Source organism: Thunnus maccoyii, chromosome 3 (assembly GCF_910596095.1).
Source record: "Thunnus maccoyii chromosome 3, fThuMac1.1, whole genome shotgun sequence".
Classification (NCBI taxonomy): Eukaryota; Metazoa; Chordata; class Actinopteri; order Scombriformes; family Scombridae; genus Thunnus; species Thunnus maccoyii.
This window is the reverse complement of record NC_056535.1, coordinates 2,656,007-2,672,630: the sequence shown is the minus strand read 5'-3', so window position 1 is coordinate 2,672,630 and position 16,624 is coordinate 2,656,007. Positions and strand designations below refer to the sequence as shown.

The window sequence follows — 16,624 nt, the reverse complement described above, 5'->3', positions numbered from 1 at the left end:
CTTATTCTGTTTTTGATTGGGTCCTGTGGGTCCTGTCTTCAGGAGGGTTGTGACTTTGCTGCCTCTGGTTCCTGCCTCGAATTTCATTCATACCAACATAGTTTTGAATACTGTAAAGATGTCTTCCTGTGTCATTGATGTCCCAATATTCTTGCCAGATTTTAGGCATTTGCTCCTTGACAATAATTTTGACCTCAGCCTTACTTAACGGAATTTATGTATTGTTTGTCTGTGATTTTAATGATTGCTTGGCTAATATGTCAACTTCCTCATTCCCAGTGCATTTCAATGTTTCTGCATTTCATTGAACATCATCCTGTTAAAGGAAAGTAGAATTGCTTTTTTTCAGCTGGAAATCAGAGCATCAAGGCAAGAATGTCATCAGGTGATTCTGTTTGGTGTTATTCAGAAGGTTTGTATGTTCATAGACTCTCTCTTTGAAATACTTTCCCAAATTAGTTGTAGTGAATCAGAAAACAATAAAATCACAGAAAACGTCAAATTAAATCACCATGACTGTTATCACGGCAGGAGTTGTGTGTGTTTGTTGCGATGTTCTATGTGTTAATATAAAATTAAATATGGTCATTCTTTGCTTAACCTCACCTGAATTTTATTTAGGCCTACAGAATGTAGGCTAATATTTACTGTCCAACAACAGCAACAATAAATATAATCACCGCCATCTTTATCTTCATCATAAGTATCAGTTGGTAGCTGGTCCGTGTTGATTTCCTCAATGATCAAATAAGAAACCATTGGCCAACCAGCAAAAACAGCAAAAAATAACCATTCCAATAAATCAAATAAATACAACAGTATAAAAAATACATAATGATATTAAAAACAAGGTGAGAAATCAGCAATTGCACTCTTTACATATTTCAATTTATTTAAATCCACATTATGTCATTATGTATTATTATGACAGAAAGACCCCTAAACAAATACAGTTTGTGCCTCTCATGTATCACAGAGGTGACTCTGGGCCCCATTTTCCCACAGACCAGATTTTTGTTGGTCTGCAAGATTGCAGATAGGCCCTTCTCATCCAGGTAGTCAGCGGGCTGCCATCTTTGTTTTGATACAGAAAGAGAAGGGCAACTTCAGGAACAGGTTAAAAATCTTTCTGATGATTCAGCAGGTGAAATATTTTTTCATCCAGATGGTTAGAAGAGTCTGGAAATACCCTCAGAGGAGCTGGTTTTTCAAACACTGCTGATTAATTATCTTTTAGAGGAACCAATGGTTACCTCCCTGACCTGACTGTATGCTGATACATGAGAAGCACAGTCAATTGCCTAATCAATTGCCTATTTTCACATCAAGCTGTCACAAAGCAACATCATTTAAGTCCAGTATTCACTCTCCTTTTACCTCTCATTTGGTCTCCACCAACTCCTGAGAAACATACCAGATTCTTTTACTTGTTAAATGTTGCTTTGTTGACTCGCCTGCTAACTATGTCGGTCAGACAGTATTGTAGCAGTATTATTGTATTGTAGGTACAGAGGGATAACCAGAGCCTATTTGCTGAAAACAGGTGTCTACAGTGGTTAATGAGAGCGGCGACACTGAACCATAGATTGTCAAGACAATGATATAAGAGGATAAAAGCTCTGGCTAGAACTACAGAGTCATGTGATAAGTCTCTGCACGGTTTATCACTGCTAGCCACAGTGTGAATATCAAGAACGTTGATCAAATAAGGTTCTCCGACCTTCATACAACTTGACTCATAGCATCCCATAAGTAATGTGCATAACACCGTTGATAGAGTATGTTTTATACAATATATATAATCTATAATCTCATATATAATCATAGAAAAATCTCAGGTTTACACTTTAATACACTGAAATGAACATAAATATAAAGCATTGCACCCAGGTCTTATAGCTCATGGTTTTTGTTTTTGTTGTTATTGTGCCTCTACGCCAGTGACAGCCGTGACTGGAGGCATTATGTCTTTGGGTTGTCCGTCCGTCCGTCCATCCCATTCCTGTGAACATGATATCTCAAGAACACCTTGAGGGATTTTCTTCAAATTTGGCACAAACATCCACTTGGACTCAAGGATGAACTAATTAGATTTTGATGGTCAAAGGTCAAATGTGTGACCTCACAAAACACGTTTTTGGCCGTAACTCTAGACAAAGTTTCACACAAATGTCTAATATGATAAAATGATGAAGTGATGACATTTTATATCCAAAAGGTCAAAGGTCAGCTTCACTGTGACATCATCATGCTCTGCAAAAACACTTTTCTAGCCATTATTCAACACCATAACTCAGGAACAGAAGGGGAGATCGTGACCATATTTCACATTTGGTCGGATACTGAATTGGTGACACTAATCTTGGTTCCCACCTTGAAACTGTGGTGATTGTTTAGATCTTCTGTGCTGCTGAGTTGAAGATGTGTGTGAAGCATCTACGATTTAGAAGTTGTAGCTTCTTTGCAGCAACATTTATATCTGAGGCATTGTTTACTGTCATGGCTACAAATTCGTGTTCTATCAGAATCAGCTTTATTGGCAAAGCATGTGAACCCGTAAAAGGAAAATACTCTTAATACCTCTTATTAAATTCCTTCAAAGTCTTTGCTACAAATATTATATGAGTCTGGACAAACTCGGATGTAAACTATAACTTGACTGGTTGGAGGAGGCATGCAACCGTGAGGTGGTATTTCTACCTTTAATTAATGAAATTAAGTGTCTTGTGTTGAAATTGTGTTGCCCCATTAATTGACATTTTAATGTTTTGTTTTTAATGCGTGGGAGAAGTATGACTGACCGACTGTAAGTGTGATGCAGATTCTGACCATGTATACATGTGCCGAAACTCTGGGCAATGCATGAAAATACTTAATGTACTTGCCTATAAAGTATGTGATTTGCCTCATGGACAGCTTCATAATCTCATACCATGTTTTTCTTTCGTGGTTAACTAGAAGATTTAATTACTGTAAATTTAGTCCTTACAAAGCAGAATCATCTGTTACTCCACGCAAATAACAAATGGAGTAGAGTGGTTAATACAAGGCTCACTAAAACTAAATTATTTGATGGTATAATTTGCACTCCGCTGCTGTGCTCTGTTCCCAAAGTGTGGCACCTTGTGACAGACATCTTCCTCTGCACACATCTGTAGAATGTCTTTGGGTTGTCTGATCTTACGTACAGTCCATCACCTCTGCGTGTGCAGAAGCTGCTGACAGGATAAACAACAGTGATGTTGTGGAAGCAGCTGTTGTCTGGTTTTGCTGTGGTGAAATGTTCCTGTGTGGGTTGTGTGTCTTCAGAAGTAGAGGCAGAGGTTCTGGGAAGAGATACAGCAGCAGTTGTTTCCTGTGGTGTCCAGTCTAGAAAAAAAAAAGAATTCTACTGATATAAAATTTACAATCAAAGTATTGAATATTGAAAGATATTTTTTAGAGGGGCACTCCACCAATTTTACACATGAAGGTCTGTTTAACTGTACTACTGAGGCTGAAAATCATCTGTGTCTTCTGTGGCTCTGGATGAGCTTTGTCAGGTCTAAGGAAATAACCTGATGATGTCATCAGTTTTAATTTTTAAATGACAGCCTGCATTACAAAGTGGACATGTGGAGTTTGAAAGACATGGGAGGGCCTAATAGACACCATTGAGTTGCATTATGGGAAATTTAAGATCTAGAGTTTTTGGAAGTTTAGCCATAAAAGTCAGAATTTTGTCTTTTTTTGTTTTCTAACCTTTCTCTTTTGTGGTCACCAACTTTATGGAAGTAAAAATACTAAGTTACTGAGTACTCCTCTGAGTAAGTAATGGTGTCAGATGAGGTGTCCTGGTATAAGTTAATATGGGTTAATGTTTTGCAATTTTAATTGAAGACCAATTACTGATTAATTACTGTAATCGGTCTTCTTTAACTTTCACAGTTTTCATCATGTCCTTTATTCAATCTAAGGACATACAGCCTGTGTGTCACACTAAAAATGTAAAGAAGTAACCTGTTGAACAGTAGGAGTTGTGAACGGCCAGCCATCAGATTGTGAGGATGATCCAGAACAAGAAGTAGGAGATTAATTGTGAGATGAAATATTAAACACACTAGTGAATGGAATAACGAAATTAAATTAAATTCAAATTATTTTTTTTCAAATTCATTTAAAAAGAATAAATTGATTGATCATTTATAGATTAATTTATAGAATGATATAGAATCATTAGATAAATCATTAAATGTAAGTTTAATTAATCACTTTCAAATTAAATTATGATGAACAACTGAAATGAGAATAATTATTCCAAAAGGCACAGCAGGTCATGTACCTATTTTGTTTGATGTTGGATTGAGCCACCGTCTCCCATAATGTCTGTTATGTCCTTTAATTTAAGTGACACCTCTGGAGTAAACAGAGTAATGTACAGTTTGGTAGCCTCACCTTCACTAAGTTTACGTTTCAGATGTGATATGAGTGGATATTTGCCCTGTTCACAGAACTGTCCAGAAAAGTCATCCATATCCAGGGTCCACACAGCAGCTCCTCCCAGCTGCCTGCTCCTCAGATAGTCCACCTGTAAGACAAACACAGGACACTGAAACTCACATGTAGAGTGACTTGTCAAAATTTGTGTCCTATTCCATAGCACGGGTGTATACCTTGGCATCATAGCTCCTCTGGTTGTCAAAGCCAACCCACTGATTGCCTTTGACAGCATAGGGAACTTTCTGACTGTCAATCCACTGAACTGAGGTACCCTTCAGGAAAGTGCATGTCTGGTGAAGAAATATCAACACACAGAAATGTCTGCGTCATCATCATTCAACTATAAGAAAATCTGTTATATCCATAATGATGAAGCGGGAGTAGTCCTAGTAGTTTTTGTTGTATAGAGGTCCTAGATGGAACTGCAGTTCACGTGACACCCTTTGGCCCAAAACAGGATATGCATAAGAAATACATTTCCTTTTGAATGATCACAATTTGAAGCTTTAGGCCTGCTCTGGTATATATTTAAAGTAAAGCAAAAAATTTAATATATTTAAAATATGCACTAAAACTCATTATCTCTTCTTTCATTTTCCTCTCCAGTTTTTGGGTGTGGATTCCATATCCTGTATAAGGCCTTGAGCAAAGCAGTGATGATGATGATGACGTGAGACAATATGTCAGGATCCCAGTCTATGACATCACTAATAGGTTTCTGAATCATTTTACACATCACAGTGTGTTTCCAGGTGTTGGGGAGTGCTACTGCATATGTGAAAAAAAGTAGCATAAATCCTTTTGTGGCTCCAGAGGGAGCTGTGTGAAATCTGATTAATTGCCTCAAGTGATGTCACTATAGACCGACTCTGTACAATCAAGTGAATCAAGTCATTTGCACTGTGGGTAATATAGGCACCAGGTTTCTCCAATTCTGCTGCATAAATTTTGAACCTTTTTTTTAAACTGTCCATCATGAGTTTCACAATGTTATAGGGGTGTAATGCTAAATCGATGAGTCTTGTGATGCAAACTGAACTTGTGTTAATGTTGTTACATGCTAATCCAACTTTGGGCAAAAAACCCTGATGTTGAGCTGAAAACAAGCAGCACCCACTACAACTACTGTGATGAGCTGAGATTCCATGCTGAACTGAAACTCCAGAGCAGTAATGGCATGATAGTATATAGTGGTGTTCTATATTGATTGTTATTGATCTGATTATGTTGACATCTCTGCTTAATGTAGCTAAATGCACTCGTGCAACCTCATAGTAAGACCAGAGGCCAATCTGCTGGGTGTAGGGCCCCGGGGTGGCAGGGCTGCTGACTGGAGCACCCAGGCCTGTTTCTGTGGTGGAGAGTGTAAAGGAGCAAGCATGAATGGGAAAACCCAGCAACAACTTCCTTGCTGGGGCTCCTCGCTCCATCCAATACTGCATAACATAATCCTGGCAGGAAAGAAAGGGAGAAGCTGTCAATGAAGTGAAGGCATTTCTATGAATCAATTAGCTTCTTTGGGGAATTATTATAATATAGTTGATATTTAGCAAAACACAGATCTGGAATGTGTCTTTCATATGATCAGGTCATGAAATTGACTTTAGCTATACACTTTGGCTGCTCTGGTGCAGGTTATGTTTAGACTATTACAAAACGGCATCATCATTTCTAGATCATCATGTAAACTATGGCACAAGGATCTTAAGAAAGGAAGCTTTTGCTTTTCCTTATAATTACATGTATAAGGACATCTATACTCAACAGACCACTTGCCTTTGTGAGCTCTAATAGCCTTGTGTCATTAATTCAATTTAACAGCTCTATGGAGCTTTTTTATCCTCCTTTAGCCTCGTTGGTTTTCTGGCCTGCAAGTCTGCTCTCATTGACCTGGTTTCCAGCAGCAGCAAGCTTTAATGGATTAGACAGTTTATACAGTTTATAGAATAAATACTCCTGAAAATACTGAGTGTACTTTTTACTGTTACTATACATGAAAATAAGGTCATGAATTTAAAAAAAGGGGTAATTACTATGTTAGCTTTGTTTTCAGTGTAGAGTGGACTGTGGTGGGCCGTTACTCCATCTTGACCACCATGGAGGTTTAATGTCTTAACATTAATGAAATCCAGGTACCTAAACATATACAGACATAAGAAAGAGTGGACTTATTTAAGAAAATGTGATCATCTAATGACAGAACATATTCAAACTGGAGTTGACATGAATGTAAACCTTACTTTGACATCTCAGAGATTTCATATTGTGTATCTATAACATCTGTTTCTGCTGTCCCAGCTGCAGAGAGAATCAGTCGTTTGTCCTTGTGTCCTTTACTCTCAGCTTCATAGGCCTCCCAAAGCTCCTAAAAGCCCACAGGAATTATTTACACTTTGGTGAGATGTCCGAAATGTACCTTAGGACAACAAATCCAGATATATTTTACATTACCGCAAACCACTTCCCATTTTCTCCCATCTTCCAGACAGCTATCAGTATCCAATTCAATCCAGTATGCTATGAAAATCAGCTTTCAGAGACTTAAAATTAGTTCAATAACTGATCACACTGAACATCATATTTGATTTAACTGTTAAAGTGATATTGTAATTGTGTGGAAATCAGTTGTAAATGCAGACTGCTTAAAATATTGGCACTGCATTAAAACAAAGCAATAATATAAGAGCGTGTGCCTGAACTAAAGGCAAGAATGATGCTCATTGTGATGGATTATATAACTCAGATAAGTTCCAAGTGTCTGCAAGTTGATTTTGATATCTCATTCAAACGGGTCAGCATAAATTATTTGTTGTAAATTAAATTTTTAAAAAAACCCACCGGTTTAGTCCTTTAAAAATACTAGACTTGAACTTTGATCTCTTCAGTGCACTCTCTTTAGTTAATATGAGACTGAATGACAGAATAACAAAAGGATGAAAGGAATATGCTGAACATAATGATTCATCATGAATGAAGGTGTCTCACAGATGGGGATGCTTTGTTGGTAACAGTCTAACCTTTCCAGCACAACAAAGGAATGAATGGATTATGTAATAATTGAAATGATTCCTAGCTGTAGCCCAACAATAGTCAAATTTATACAGTATATATAATTACAAAGTATCTGCTATTGTCAGCTTCAATCCAAACATTTCAGTGGGCTTGCAAAATACTCAATTATATTATCCAAAAAACATCATCCACTGCAGGTTGTCCAACAGCGTGTCCGCTCCAGCTAACCGTCAGACATTCATTTGATCTTATATCAAATTCCAGAGGACTCATGGATTTGATGGTCTGGATCTGGACTTGGAAGGCAGACGTTTGTCTGAATGTGTCACAGGATACAAAAAATTTGGGGGGAACCTTTTAAGTCTTCCAATGTAGATTTAGTTACAGTGTTCTGGATTGTGTTGGATGTAAACATGTTACAAACATTGTACTGTCTTTCCAGATAATGTTTTTTATGACTTCTATTCATAGGTGCAGTGTGTAGGATTTAGTGGCACCTAGGGGTGATGTTGAACCTTGCAACTAGCTAGCCACTCTGTGCTATTAAGTTGACTGTGAGTATACTGGAAAAATACAGCTCACCCACATAACTTGGAAAGTCAGACAAATCCCCCCTCCAAAGAAAAAAAAAAAAAAAAATCCCAATAATGCTAAGTCAAACCCATTCAAAATTGTCTGTGTTCAATTGTGCAAACCAATATGAGAAGCCCTCCTAACAATCATTTATGGCATTCCTGTTGTCGAGAACATTATCATTGAGCCAGTACTGAACATAAAGGCTTTGAAGGAAAACAAAGTCTCCATTCAGTTTACCTTGCAGAGCAGAGTGACACTCTTTTTGTCCCACGGAGGACTTCCATGAGATCCAGGGTTCTCCATGTCCAGATCCAGACCATCGAATCCATGAGTCCTCAGGAATTTGATAGAAGACTGAATGAATGTCTGACGGTTAGCTGGAGTGGACACCTTGATGGAGAACCTGCAGTAAGAGATGATGAGACTGTTTTTTGGATAATAACATGAAGCATTTTGCAAGCCCACTGATTTGGATTGAAGCTGACAATAGCAGATAATTTGTAATGATATATACTATATAAATTTGACTATTGTTGGGATACAGCTAAGAATCATTTCAATTATTACATAATCCATTCATTTCTTTCAATGATAATTGGTTATCATGTAGACTATACTGTGTCAAAAATGGTAAATAAATGTACACCAGAAGTTCCTAGTGCCCAAAGTAAATGATTATTTTGTTTGAATAACTCATAAAGATATTAACTTTACAGTCATAAGGAGCACAGAAAAGCATCAAATACTCACATTTAAGGACCTACAACCAGCAATTGTTTAGCAATTTTATCTGCTGAATGACTTCAGTATCAAAATTTGGCTAATTTTTTTGTTTATTAATTGAGTAAAAAATACTGAGAAATTTTACCAGAATTCTCAGAGGAAAACTGAGACTCCCAGAAAACTCTCCACTGAAATGCAGGAAACTACCCTACAATTGTATACTGATACTCTGCAAAGGTCTTTCCAAGGGGAGCCATTTATTTACCAGCTCGATAATAAATAATGGCAACACTTCACACTAACTGAACTATAAAAAGCCATTTTTTACTCAGTATAAAATACTAGCAAATTAACAACAATCAGCTTGAAAAGAACAGTATTCTTTCTCTGCAGCCATTCTAGCCTTCTGTCAGCAGATGGAGGAGTTTCATAAGGAGCTAGCAACAGAGAATCAACTCACTGAGATCCAACGCTCTCAAGTCTGACTGATAGTAAAGTCCTCAGTTTGGAGCTGCTGATCATGGACAAAGAAAGAAAATATCCAGTTTTGATAGACATTAAAACATAAAGCACCTTGTATATATTTCAGGTTATTGCACATAATTTCCATGGATTAATTGTTACCTCTTCTTGAGCTCATTGAATGACTTGTATAGGCTTTTCTCATTCCACTCATACTCAGTGATCTCATTAGCATGATTGATGATGGCAAAGGCATAAACCAGGTGTGTACACAGGAAGGGGTCCACGTTTTCTGGCAGGAATTTCCCCACACCAGTTCTGTATTGTGACCAATTGGTAAAATAACAAACCAGTTTGGTTGTGGTTGCTGCTTTAGGGAAAAGAAAGAAAAATAATAGCTTTGACGATTTTTCTTCAGTTCAATTAAAACATTACATCCTACTGCTGTGTTTAAAATGTGTTGCTTACCAATCTGAATGAACAGTTGCAGAGCCACTGAAAGAGGCACAATTCAAATTGTCATTTCATTTGAATGAAGTGCTATATTTAGCAAAAAGTAGAGTAAAATTGGATAAATATCAAGACAACACACAGAATTTCTCACCAATTATACTTGCTATTCCTGTATTCATCTCAGCTGTTTTTGCTCTCTTCCCAGTGGTAGTCTCCCATGGTGTGGCACCTCACAGACAGGAACATATGTGTACACAGTGTAACATCACTCCAGTCTTACCTCTCATATTACTATGAGTCACATGATAGGTGTTTAAGCACTAAATACATTTACCTAACATACTGTAAAGTAGACCTATGATGGGTATAATGTATGATGAACTAGACAGCATCAGGGAGTGATGGCAGATATACAGTCATAAAACTTTCGTATGTTGCAGGTAAAAGTTGCATCACCAACCATTAACTGTCATAGAAGAAAAAGATCAGTGTTTTTTATTTACATTGAAAAAGTTAAATCACACAGGAATCTGAAAGTTCAGTTTGAATTTAAAAAATGTCACAGTTGATGTTTTTTACCCTCAACAAGAAGGACTGGATCAGGACACTGCTATTCTTTATTTTGCTACTGCAGTTTAGAGTGACCCACTTCCAGGTTTTTACCTAAAGCATTTTTTGACATGACACCTGTGTTTGAAACTCAATGCCAAACCATCTTTGCATCTGTTAATATCCATTAATGTAAATATGATATGTTGTTGCTGGCAGCTCTTGACAGATGAAGACTAGCAAGACAAAGGACATGTCATACTGAAGTGTTATGCTTTTACCTTAAGGCTATAGTTGCTGGATGAGCAGCAAAGACAGGAATGGAGGATGCACGGAAATCTCAGTGTCCAATCTGAAATAAAAATTTGAGGTTGAATTTTGAATGGTTGAAGCTTCTGCTATATCAAACTTCTCTGTCTCTGCATTCTTTATGACAAAATGGTATAGCAGAATTCAAATCATCCACAATGATGTCATCCCGTGGAGCTCAGTCTGTATTAGAAACATTTGAGTGACACCTGAGCAGAAGAAGTCTGGACTTGGGATGAATGTCTCCACAGCCTCTGTTGTGTGGAGATAAGCTTTGGTAAATCCCCTCATGTTCCTCTGTGGGCTGTAACACTGCTCACATTTGACATCATACTAGAAATAATAAGGACCTTGCTGAAGATTTAACAATTAAGACATCCTCTGCTGCACTCCTTAAATTTGTTTGAGGCAGAGGCAGAATTGTTAAATAAATCTGACCTTATTTTGCTGGAGTATTATTTAAACCTTTTGAATTTACATTTTTGGATGTATTTTTCCTATCATTTCAGGCAGCCATTGGTGTCCATTAATTTCCATGTGGTGTGAAAATCAATAAGCTGATGCTTGAAATTTCCTCGCCTTATGCCATTCATCTCAGTTGACATTAGGTCTGTGCTGATCTTTGTCAAACTGACATAAAAAGTCATCTGTGTTATATGGAAATGAATGGAAAACAATGTATGCATTTAGAAAAAAATGCATTCAAATTTCTAAAACCTGGCATCAAAATGCTAACCTAAATGCTAAAACAAAAATGATGAAAGCCATGAAAGCCTCCTTCACCTTTGGACCTTCACCAAATGAAAAAGAAGCGCAAGAATGAGCAATAAACATTATAAGATAATAATCTGCTAACGTATCGAAAATCAGATCTGTCAAAGTGTCATATTCCATATTGCTGTGTGCAATGTGCTTTTTCCAGTATACACAGTACATTTGAGAGGGATTTGCATGATCTGTGCACTAAATTCTTTCACAGAACTGGGTTTTATAATTTTGTGATCATACTGTCTCTTCTCTGTCACTTAAAGGAGTCAGGAAACTGATGCCATTCTTTAAACTTATGAAGTTTTTTCAAACTTTATTTATTCAGGGAAGTTTCACTGAGAGGTAGCCTCTCTTTTGCAGGAATGCCCTGATCACATTCATACAGTTACATATATGTACACATGGAAGCTGCCCAGTATACAACCACACTCTGATCTCTGGGCGAATGAGAAGCTCCACTGGAGAAGTTAGTTTAGGGCACCTCAGTGGTGGTAATGAGGGACGGGCAAGCACTGCTTTTTCACTTTTCCCATCCAGATTTATCCTGCTGGTCCAGGAATTGAATTGGCTACTTTCTGGTCAAATGCTTGCTTCTCTAGGAGAAAATTCATGTTTTTTAGAAGTGAAAGTCCCTGTCATGAATCATAAAAGTATTCATTGTAGTGCAAAATTAGTATCAGGCTAATAATGGTGTCTGAGGTCTCAACTGCACCTTTGATGCTGTGATTTCTCACTACTGCTCTGACTAACTAACTGAGGAAACCACTGTTCAGTGCTCAATCGGTGATTGAAAACCTTTTTATGTAAGAGCCTGGATTACTTACAAAAACTATGGCTCAGTAATAAGATCCAATCATGATATGCACTCTGTACAGCAATTTTACTTTATGAATACTCAAAGCGAGGACTGAATAATATCACATTGTTAGCTTTAATTATTTTCACAATAGCTTATCCTTAACAGTTATTGGTGTTTAGATGACACAAAAAACTACATTTGAGAAGAATGACTCTCTTCTCAAAATGTAAAAAAAAGTAGTAGATTTTGACCAATAATAAGTAGATTTGAATGACGAGCCAGCACTCAACAATTTGTACCAAACTACTTCAATGCTTTTGTTTGCATTCTGAAATCTGTATTACATGTTTCCCCAAGAGAATACATTGTATCTATACAACTCCAATGATAGATTCATTTAGGTAAATTATTGTATACAGAGTGGATACAAGTGAACTTTTACAGTCTGTTTAATGGCTGACATTTGCATCAATTGTGATACACATTGTCTCCACTCATGACTTATGGCTCATGGCCAGGTGCAGCACTTGCAGTCTTCATTAAAGACAGATCCAGTTCCGCATGGCATCACGTGGGTGATGCCAGCAGCGCACATGTAGAAGCTGGACTTGTCGTCTGGTTTGGCATACAGGCCGTCAGGTTTGCCATTACAGAAGCCAGGTCCTGGGGCATGGGTGGTGGTGGTGGTGGTGGTGGTTGGAGGGGAGATGGTGGTAGCACCTGGTTTGGGGGTGGTGGTAGGAGGCAGTGGGGGCAGCTCTGAATGGTAGAGGGAGAAGAAATGTATATTACTGAATGGGTTTGAAGTAGAGAAATAAATGTCCATTAATGTTTGTAACCTGACTATGACTATTCCTATAGCACTGTACATTACTTTATTACGCCAGTAAATTACTGAGAGGGTGGCTTGTTCTCAAGGCTAACAGTTAGGTTGATTGGAGCCCTCTCAAGATTGTGTTATAAACAGAATACATGCATGTTGATAATTTTTTATATAGGAAATGGTCTGGTAGTGCAGAATATAAGTAATAACTGAAATACCTTATGTTGATACAAACTGGACTTAAATTATACCAGGATTTAAGATTCAACTTGGTGGGAATGTTCAAAAGAGTCCATGGGTAATAGTCACCATCTCACTATAGTCAGATAACTCTTAATGAAAAAAATGCCTTTAACGTACCGATATTGAGAAGTTTGCGGAGATGAGACAGCAGAGGGTGCTTCCCCTCTCCACAGAATCGTCCAGCAAAGTCATCCAAATCGAGGGCCCACACAAAGGCACCGCCAAACTTCTGCTCCTGCATGTAGCGCACCTACAAGGACAAAAATAAAAGGAAATTAGTATGAATACATTGGATACACTGTCAGTGTGTTGAAAATATACAGCTGAGGTGCCACCAACCTTGATCTCATAGCTCTCCTTGTTATCAAATCCTACCCACTCATTGTTCTTAGAGGCATAAGGAACTTTCTGATCATCAATCCACTGGATGGTGGTGCCCTTCACAAAGCTACAGATCTGGACCACAAACAATAAGGTCAGGTTTGTGTAGCTTTACAATTTTACACTTTTTCCATTAAAGTCCATGAAATCAATACATTCTACACATCATATTGCAATGGTTTACTCCATTACTAAACTGTACCTCATAGTAGGCCCAGAATCCAGCTTCACGTGTGAATGGTCCAGCTGATGCAGGGCCGCTAGCTGGGGCTCCAACACCAGTGTCTGATGATGTCAGACGGAAAGTACGACCGTAGGAAGCAAAACCCATCCTCAGCTTCTCCACTGGGGTGCCGTTGTCTCTCCAATATCTCATGGCAGAGTCCTAAAAAATTGATGGAAGAGGTGAAATAGAACTCTGAAAAAGGTACTTTACCTCCCAAGTTCATTTTTCTTTAGTCCCCACTGTCTTCTTACGGTGTTAAAGTGGATGAGGTCACCAGAGTCCTCAGAACCGCGGAACAGAGGGCTGTTGTGTCCAGTGAACTGCTCCCAAGTTCCATGGAAGTCATAGGTCATCACATTGATGAAGTCTAGTTCCCTGGAGATAGAGGAAAACAGGTTTAGTCTTTTCAAAAACCTTTGAAGAGCTCCCAGGGTTCTCTTTCAAGAGGAATTCTAGGCAGCACACTCACTTGGCAATCTCAGCAATTTCATATCCGGCATCGATGGTTCCCTTTCCAGCAGCCACTGCAGCGCTCAGCATGAGCTGAGGCTTGCCAGTGGCCTTAGCCTCAGCTGCATAGGCAGCAACGAGTTCCTGCAAATCCACAGCAAATAAAGTAAGAAAGAAGTACAACATGATGTACAGTATAACAAAATAAATAAAGCTGAAAAGTAAACCAAGAGATATCAGTGCCCACCCTGCAGAGCAGAGTGAACTTCTGTTTGTCCTCTGCGGGACTTCCACGAGATCCAGGGTACTCCCAGTCCAGATCCAGACCATCAAATCCATGAGTCCTCAGGAATGTGATAGAAGACTGAATGAATCTCTGACGGTTAGCTGGAGTGGACACCATGATGGAGAACCTGCAGGGAAGATTGAGGTCTGTCATCATCAATCTTTTGGGTAAAATAGGCTATCAGCTCTTTAGCAGCCCCTAGCTTTTGAAAAACAACTAGTTACTGTTTTAAAGACATGCATGATCAATTATTTTGTCATTAATACATTTTAAATCTTTACATATCAGCTTGATAGCTACCAAACCACATTGTCTGGTTAGCTGTCCAGCTGTCTTTTTCTGAACATACAGTAAAGGTAGCTAGAAGGCTCCAGTATTAAAAGTAGCTAGGTGTTGTATGTGAAAAATAACATCAGCAAAATCTACTTGCTGGCCAGTTAGCTAGCTACTAAAAAAGAAAAACTGCTACACTTAGCCAGATTTTCGTCACAGTTAAGTCCACAGTGGACTTAAGAATGCTGCTGATAAGACACTGGTGACATAACTCTCAGAACTGTGTACTACTTGTTTGAAGGCAAGTGATAAATGCATGTTTATGGTTTAAAATGTTCACTCACTGTCTTGAACCGAAGTTCCATCCACCAACAGCCAGCAGAGTCTTCAGATGAGGATTCCTAGAGACAGCGGAGGGGGTAGGTTAAGACAATGTAATATTACCATCACATCATCTTCAAGCTTGAGTCACTGTTTTAGCAAAGTCCTATTTGCAGAAAACATTTGCCCTACTGGAGGCTTCTTGTGCAAGGCACTGAATGTCTACTAGTTTTAGAGGCACTGTAGTTTAGCCTGACCTTTGACTTCTGTGATACAAGGGCACCTCAACAATGGTGACTTACTTGTTCTTCAGGGCATTGAAAGATTTGTAGAGGACATCATCATTCCATTCGTAGGTAACCAGCTCATTGTTATGGTTGAGGATGGAAAAGGCATAGATCAGGGTAGTACAAAGGAAGGGGTCCACGTTTTGTGGCATGTATTTGCCCTCACCAGGTCTGTACTGGGACCAGTTGGTGAAGTAGCACACCATCTGGGTGGCAGATCCTGTATTGAGAGTAAAGGAATATTGACAAAAGCAATGATTCCAGTAATACTGTACAAGTGTAAAATCATATCAAATGATTCTAGTTGGTATGAAAGTATCAAAAACTTACCCAGCTGGCATATCACCAGACATAAGGCTAAGAAATATGAAAAAGTTTCGGTCAGGGGAATGAAAAACAATAACAACAAATAACATAAATATATTAAAATATAATTAAGATTCATTCTCATACTACCTGCAAGGATTGTGATCTTGGTCATCTTAATATCAGATCTCACAACTTCACGGGATTACTGTAAGACAAAAAGTTACACAAGGTATATGATGGAGGCAACAAAAGAAAGCAAAGCTACTATTCTGAGGATAAATCACAATTATCAGAACAGTATTAAGACTGGTTCTTTACACTCACCTTGGACTGGGTGTCAGAGCCTAATAGCAAAGTTTAGCCTTTTATACCGTCAACTTTGCACAGAGAGGAGGCGTTGTCTCAGCCTTTGATAAATTGGGGTTATAAATATTATGAACATAAAAACTTTTCGATAAGATCCTGCAAAGTTTGAACCACACGTAGACAATAATTTACTCAGTGCAGACCTCTGCTCACAGCATGTACCTAACACATGACCTGGTCATAATTTAGGTCAATGATCATATCACTGATTATTATATCATTTATCAGCTGAAACATCCTTATAGTACTGTGGATCATAATCCTGATGTTTTACTTTATTATTATTATATATATTTACTATTTCTCTCTGTTTCATATTAGTGGAAATGACTGTAAATACTTTTACTGCTCATTAGAGAAACATATTTATTTAAAGACATCGCTATGGGATATACTGCATCATGGATTTTGGACAAAGATGAACTTTGATTAACTTATTAATAATAAAAATTGAATATAAATTAAATTTACTCTGGGGTCCTGTTTTCACATACAGCATGTTCTGAATATTAATATCATAAAGTAAACA

General features: G+C 38.0%; 2 protein-coding genes across 2 annotated transcripts; both read right to left on the bottom strand.

Annotated features, from left to right (window-relative positions):
- Nucleotides 1-1,921: 1,921 nt before the first annotated feature.
- On the bottom strand, nt 1,922-9,992 carry LOC121891003 (chitinase-3-like protein 1). The gene is made up of 11 exons (XM_042403709.1): nt 9,986-9,992; nt 9,415-9,622; nt 9,251-9,304; nt 8,305-8,470; nt 6,720-6,844; nt 6,513-6,615; nt 5,748-5,930; nt 4,653-4,769; nt 4,435-4,567; nt 3,185-3,369; nt 1,922-2,002 (listed from the first exon to the last, which is right to left on the bottom strand). Exons 1-11 carry the CDS (start codon nt 9,990-9,992, stop codon nt 1,922-1,924), a joined length of 1,362 nt encoding a protein of 453 aa, XP_042259643.1.
- Nucleotides 9,993-11,703: 1,711 nt separating this feature from the next.
- LOC121894089 (chitotriosidase-1-like) lies at nt 11,704-15,963 on the bottom strand. The gene is made up of 11 exons (XM_042406431.1): nt 15,877-15,963; nt 15,751-15,777; nt 15,436-15,640; nt 15,157-15,213; nt 14,501-14,666; nt 14,273-14,397; nt 14,055-14,178; nt 13,780-13,962; nt 13,536-13,652; nt 13,314-13,446; nt 11,704-12,889 (listed from the first exon to the last, which is right to left on the bottom strand). The coding sequence occupies exons 1-11, from the start codon at nt 15,899-15,901 to the stop codon at nt 12,639-12,641; spliced, it is 1,413 nt and encodes a 470-aa protein (XP_042262365.1). The 5' UTR covers nt 15,902-15,963; the 3' UTR covers nt 11,704-12,638.
- Between the last annotated feature and the right edge of the window lie 661 nt (nt 15,964-16,624).

Excerpts from the sequence above, each read along its gene's own strand:
- LOC121894089 (XM_042406431.1), bottom strand. The coding sequence starts at position 15,901 with ATGACCAAGATCACAATCCTTGCAG. Across the intron at positions 14,179-14,272 it reads GAAATTGCTGAGATTGCCAA|GGAACTAGACTTCATCAATG; the intron begins GTGAGTGTGCTG and ends CTCTATCTCCAG. Across the intron at positions 13,653-13,779 it reads GATTCTGGGCCTACTATGAG|ATCTGTAGCTTTGTGAAGGG; the intron begins GTACAGTTTAGT and ends TTTGTGGTCCAG.
- LOC121891003 (XM_042403709.1), bottom strand. Across the intron at positions 8,471-9,250 it reads CTTGAGAGCGTTGGATCTCA|GTTCTCCATCAAGGTGTCCA; the intron begins GTGAGTTGATTC and ends CTCTTACTGCAG. Across the intron at positions 6,845-8,304 it reads GTGTCACTCTGCTCTGCAAG|GAGCTTTGGGAGGCCTATGA; the intron begins GTAAACTGAATG and ends GTGGGCTTTTAG.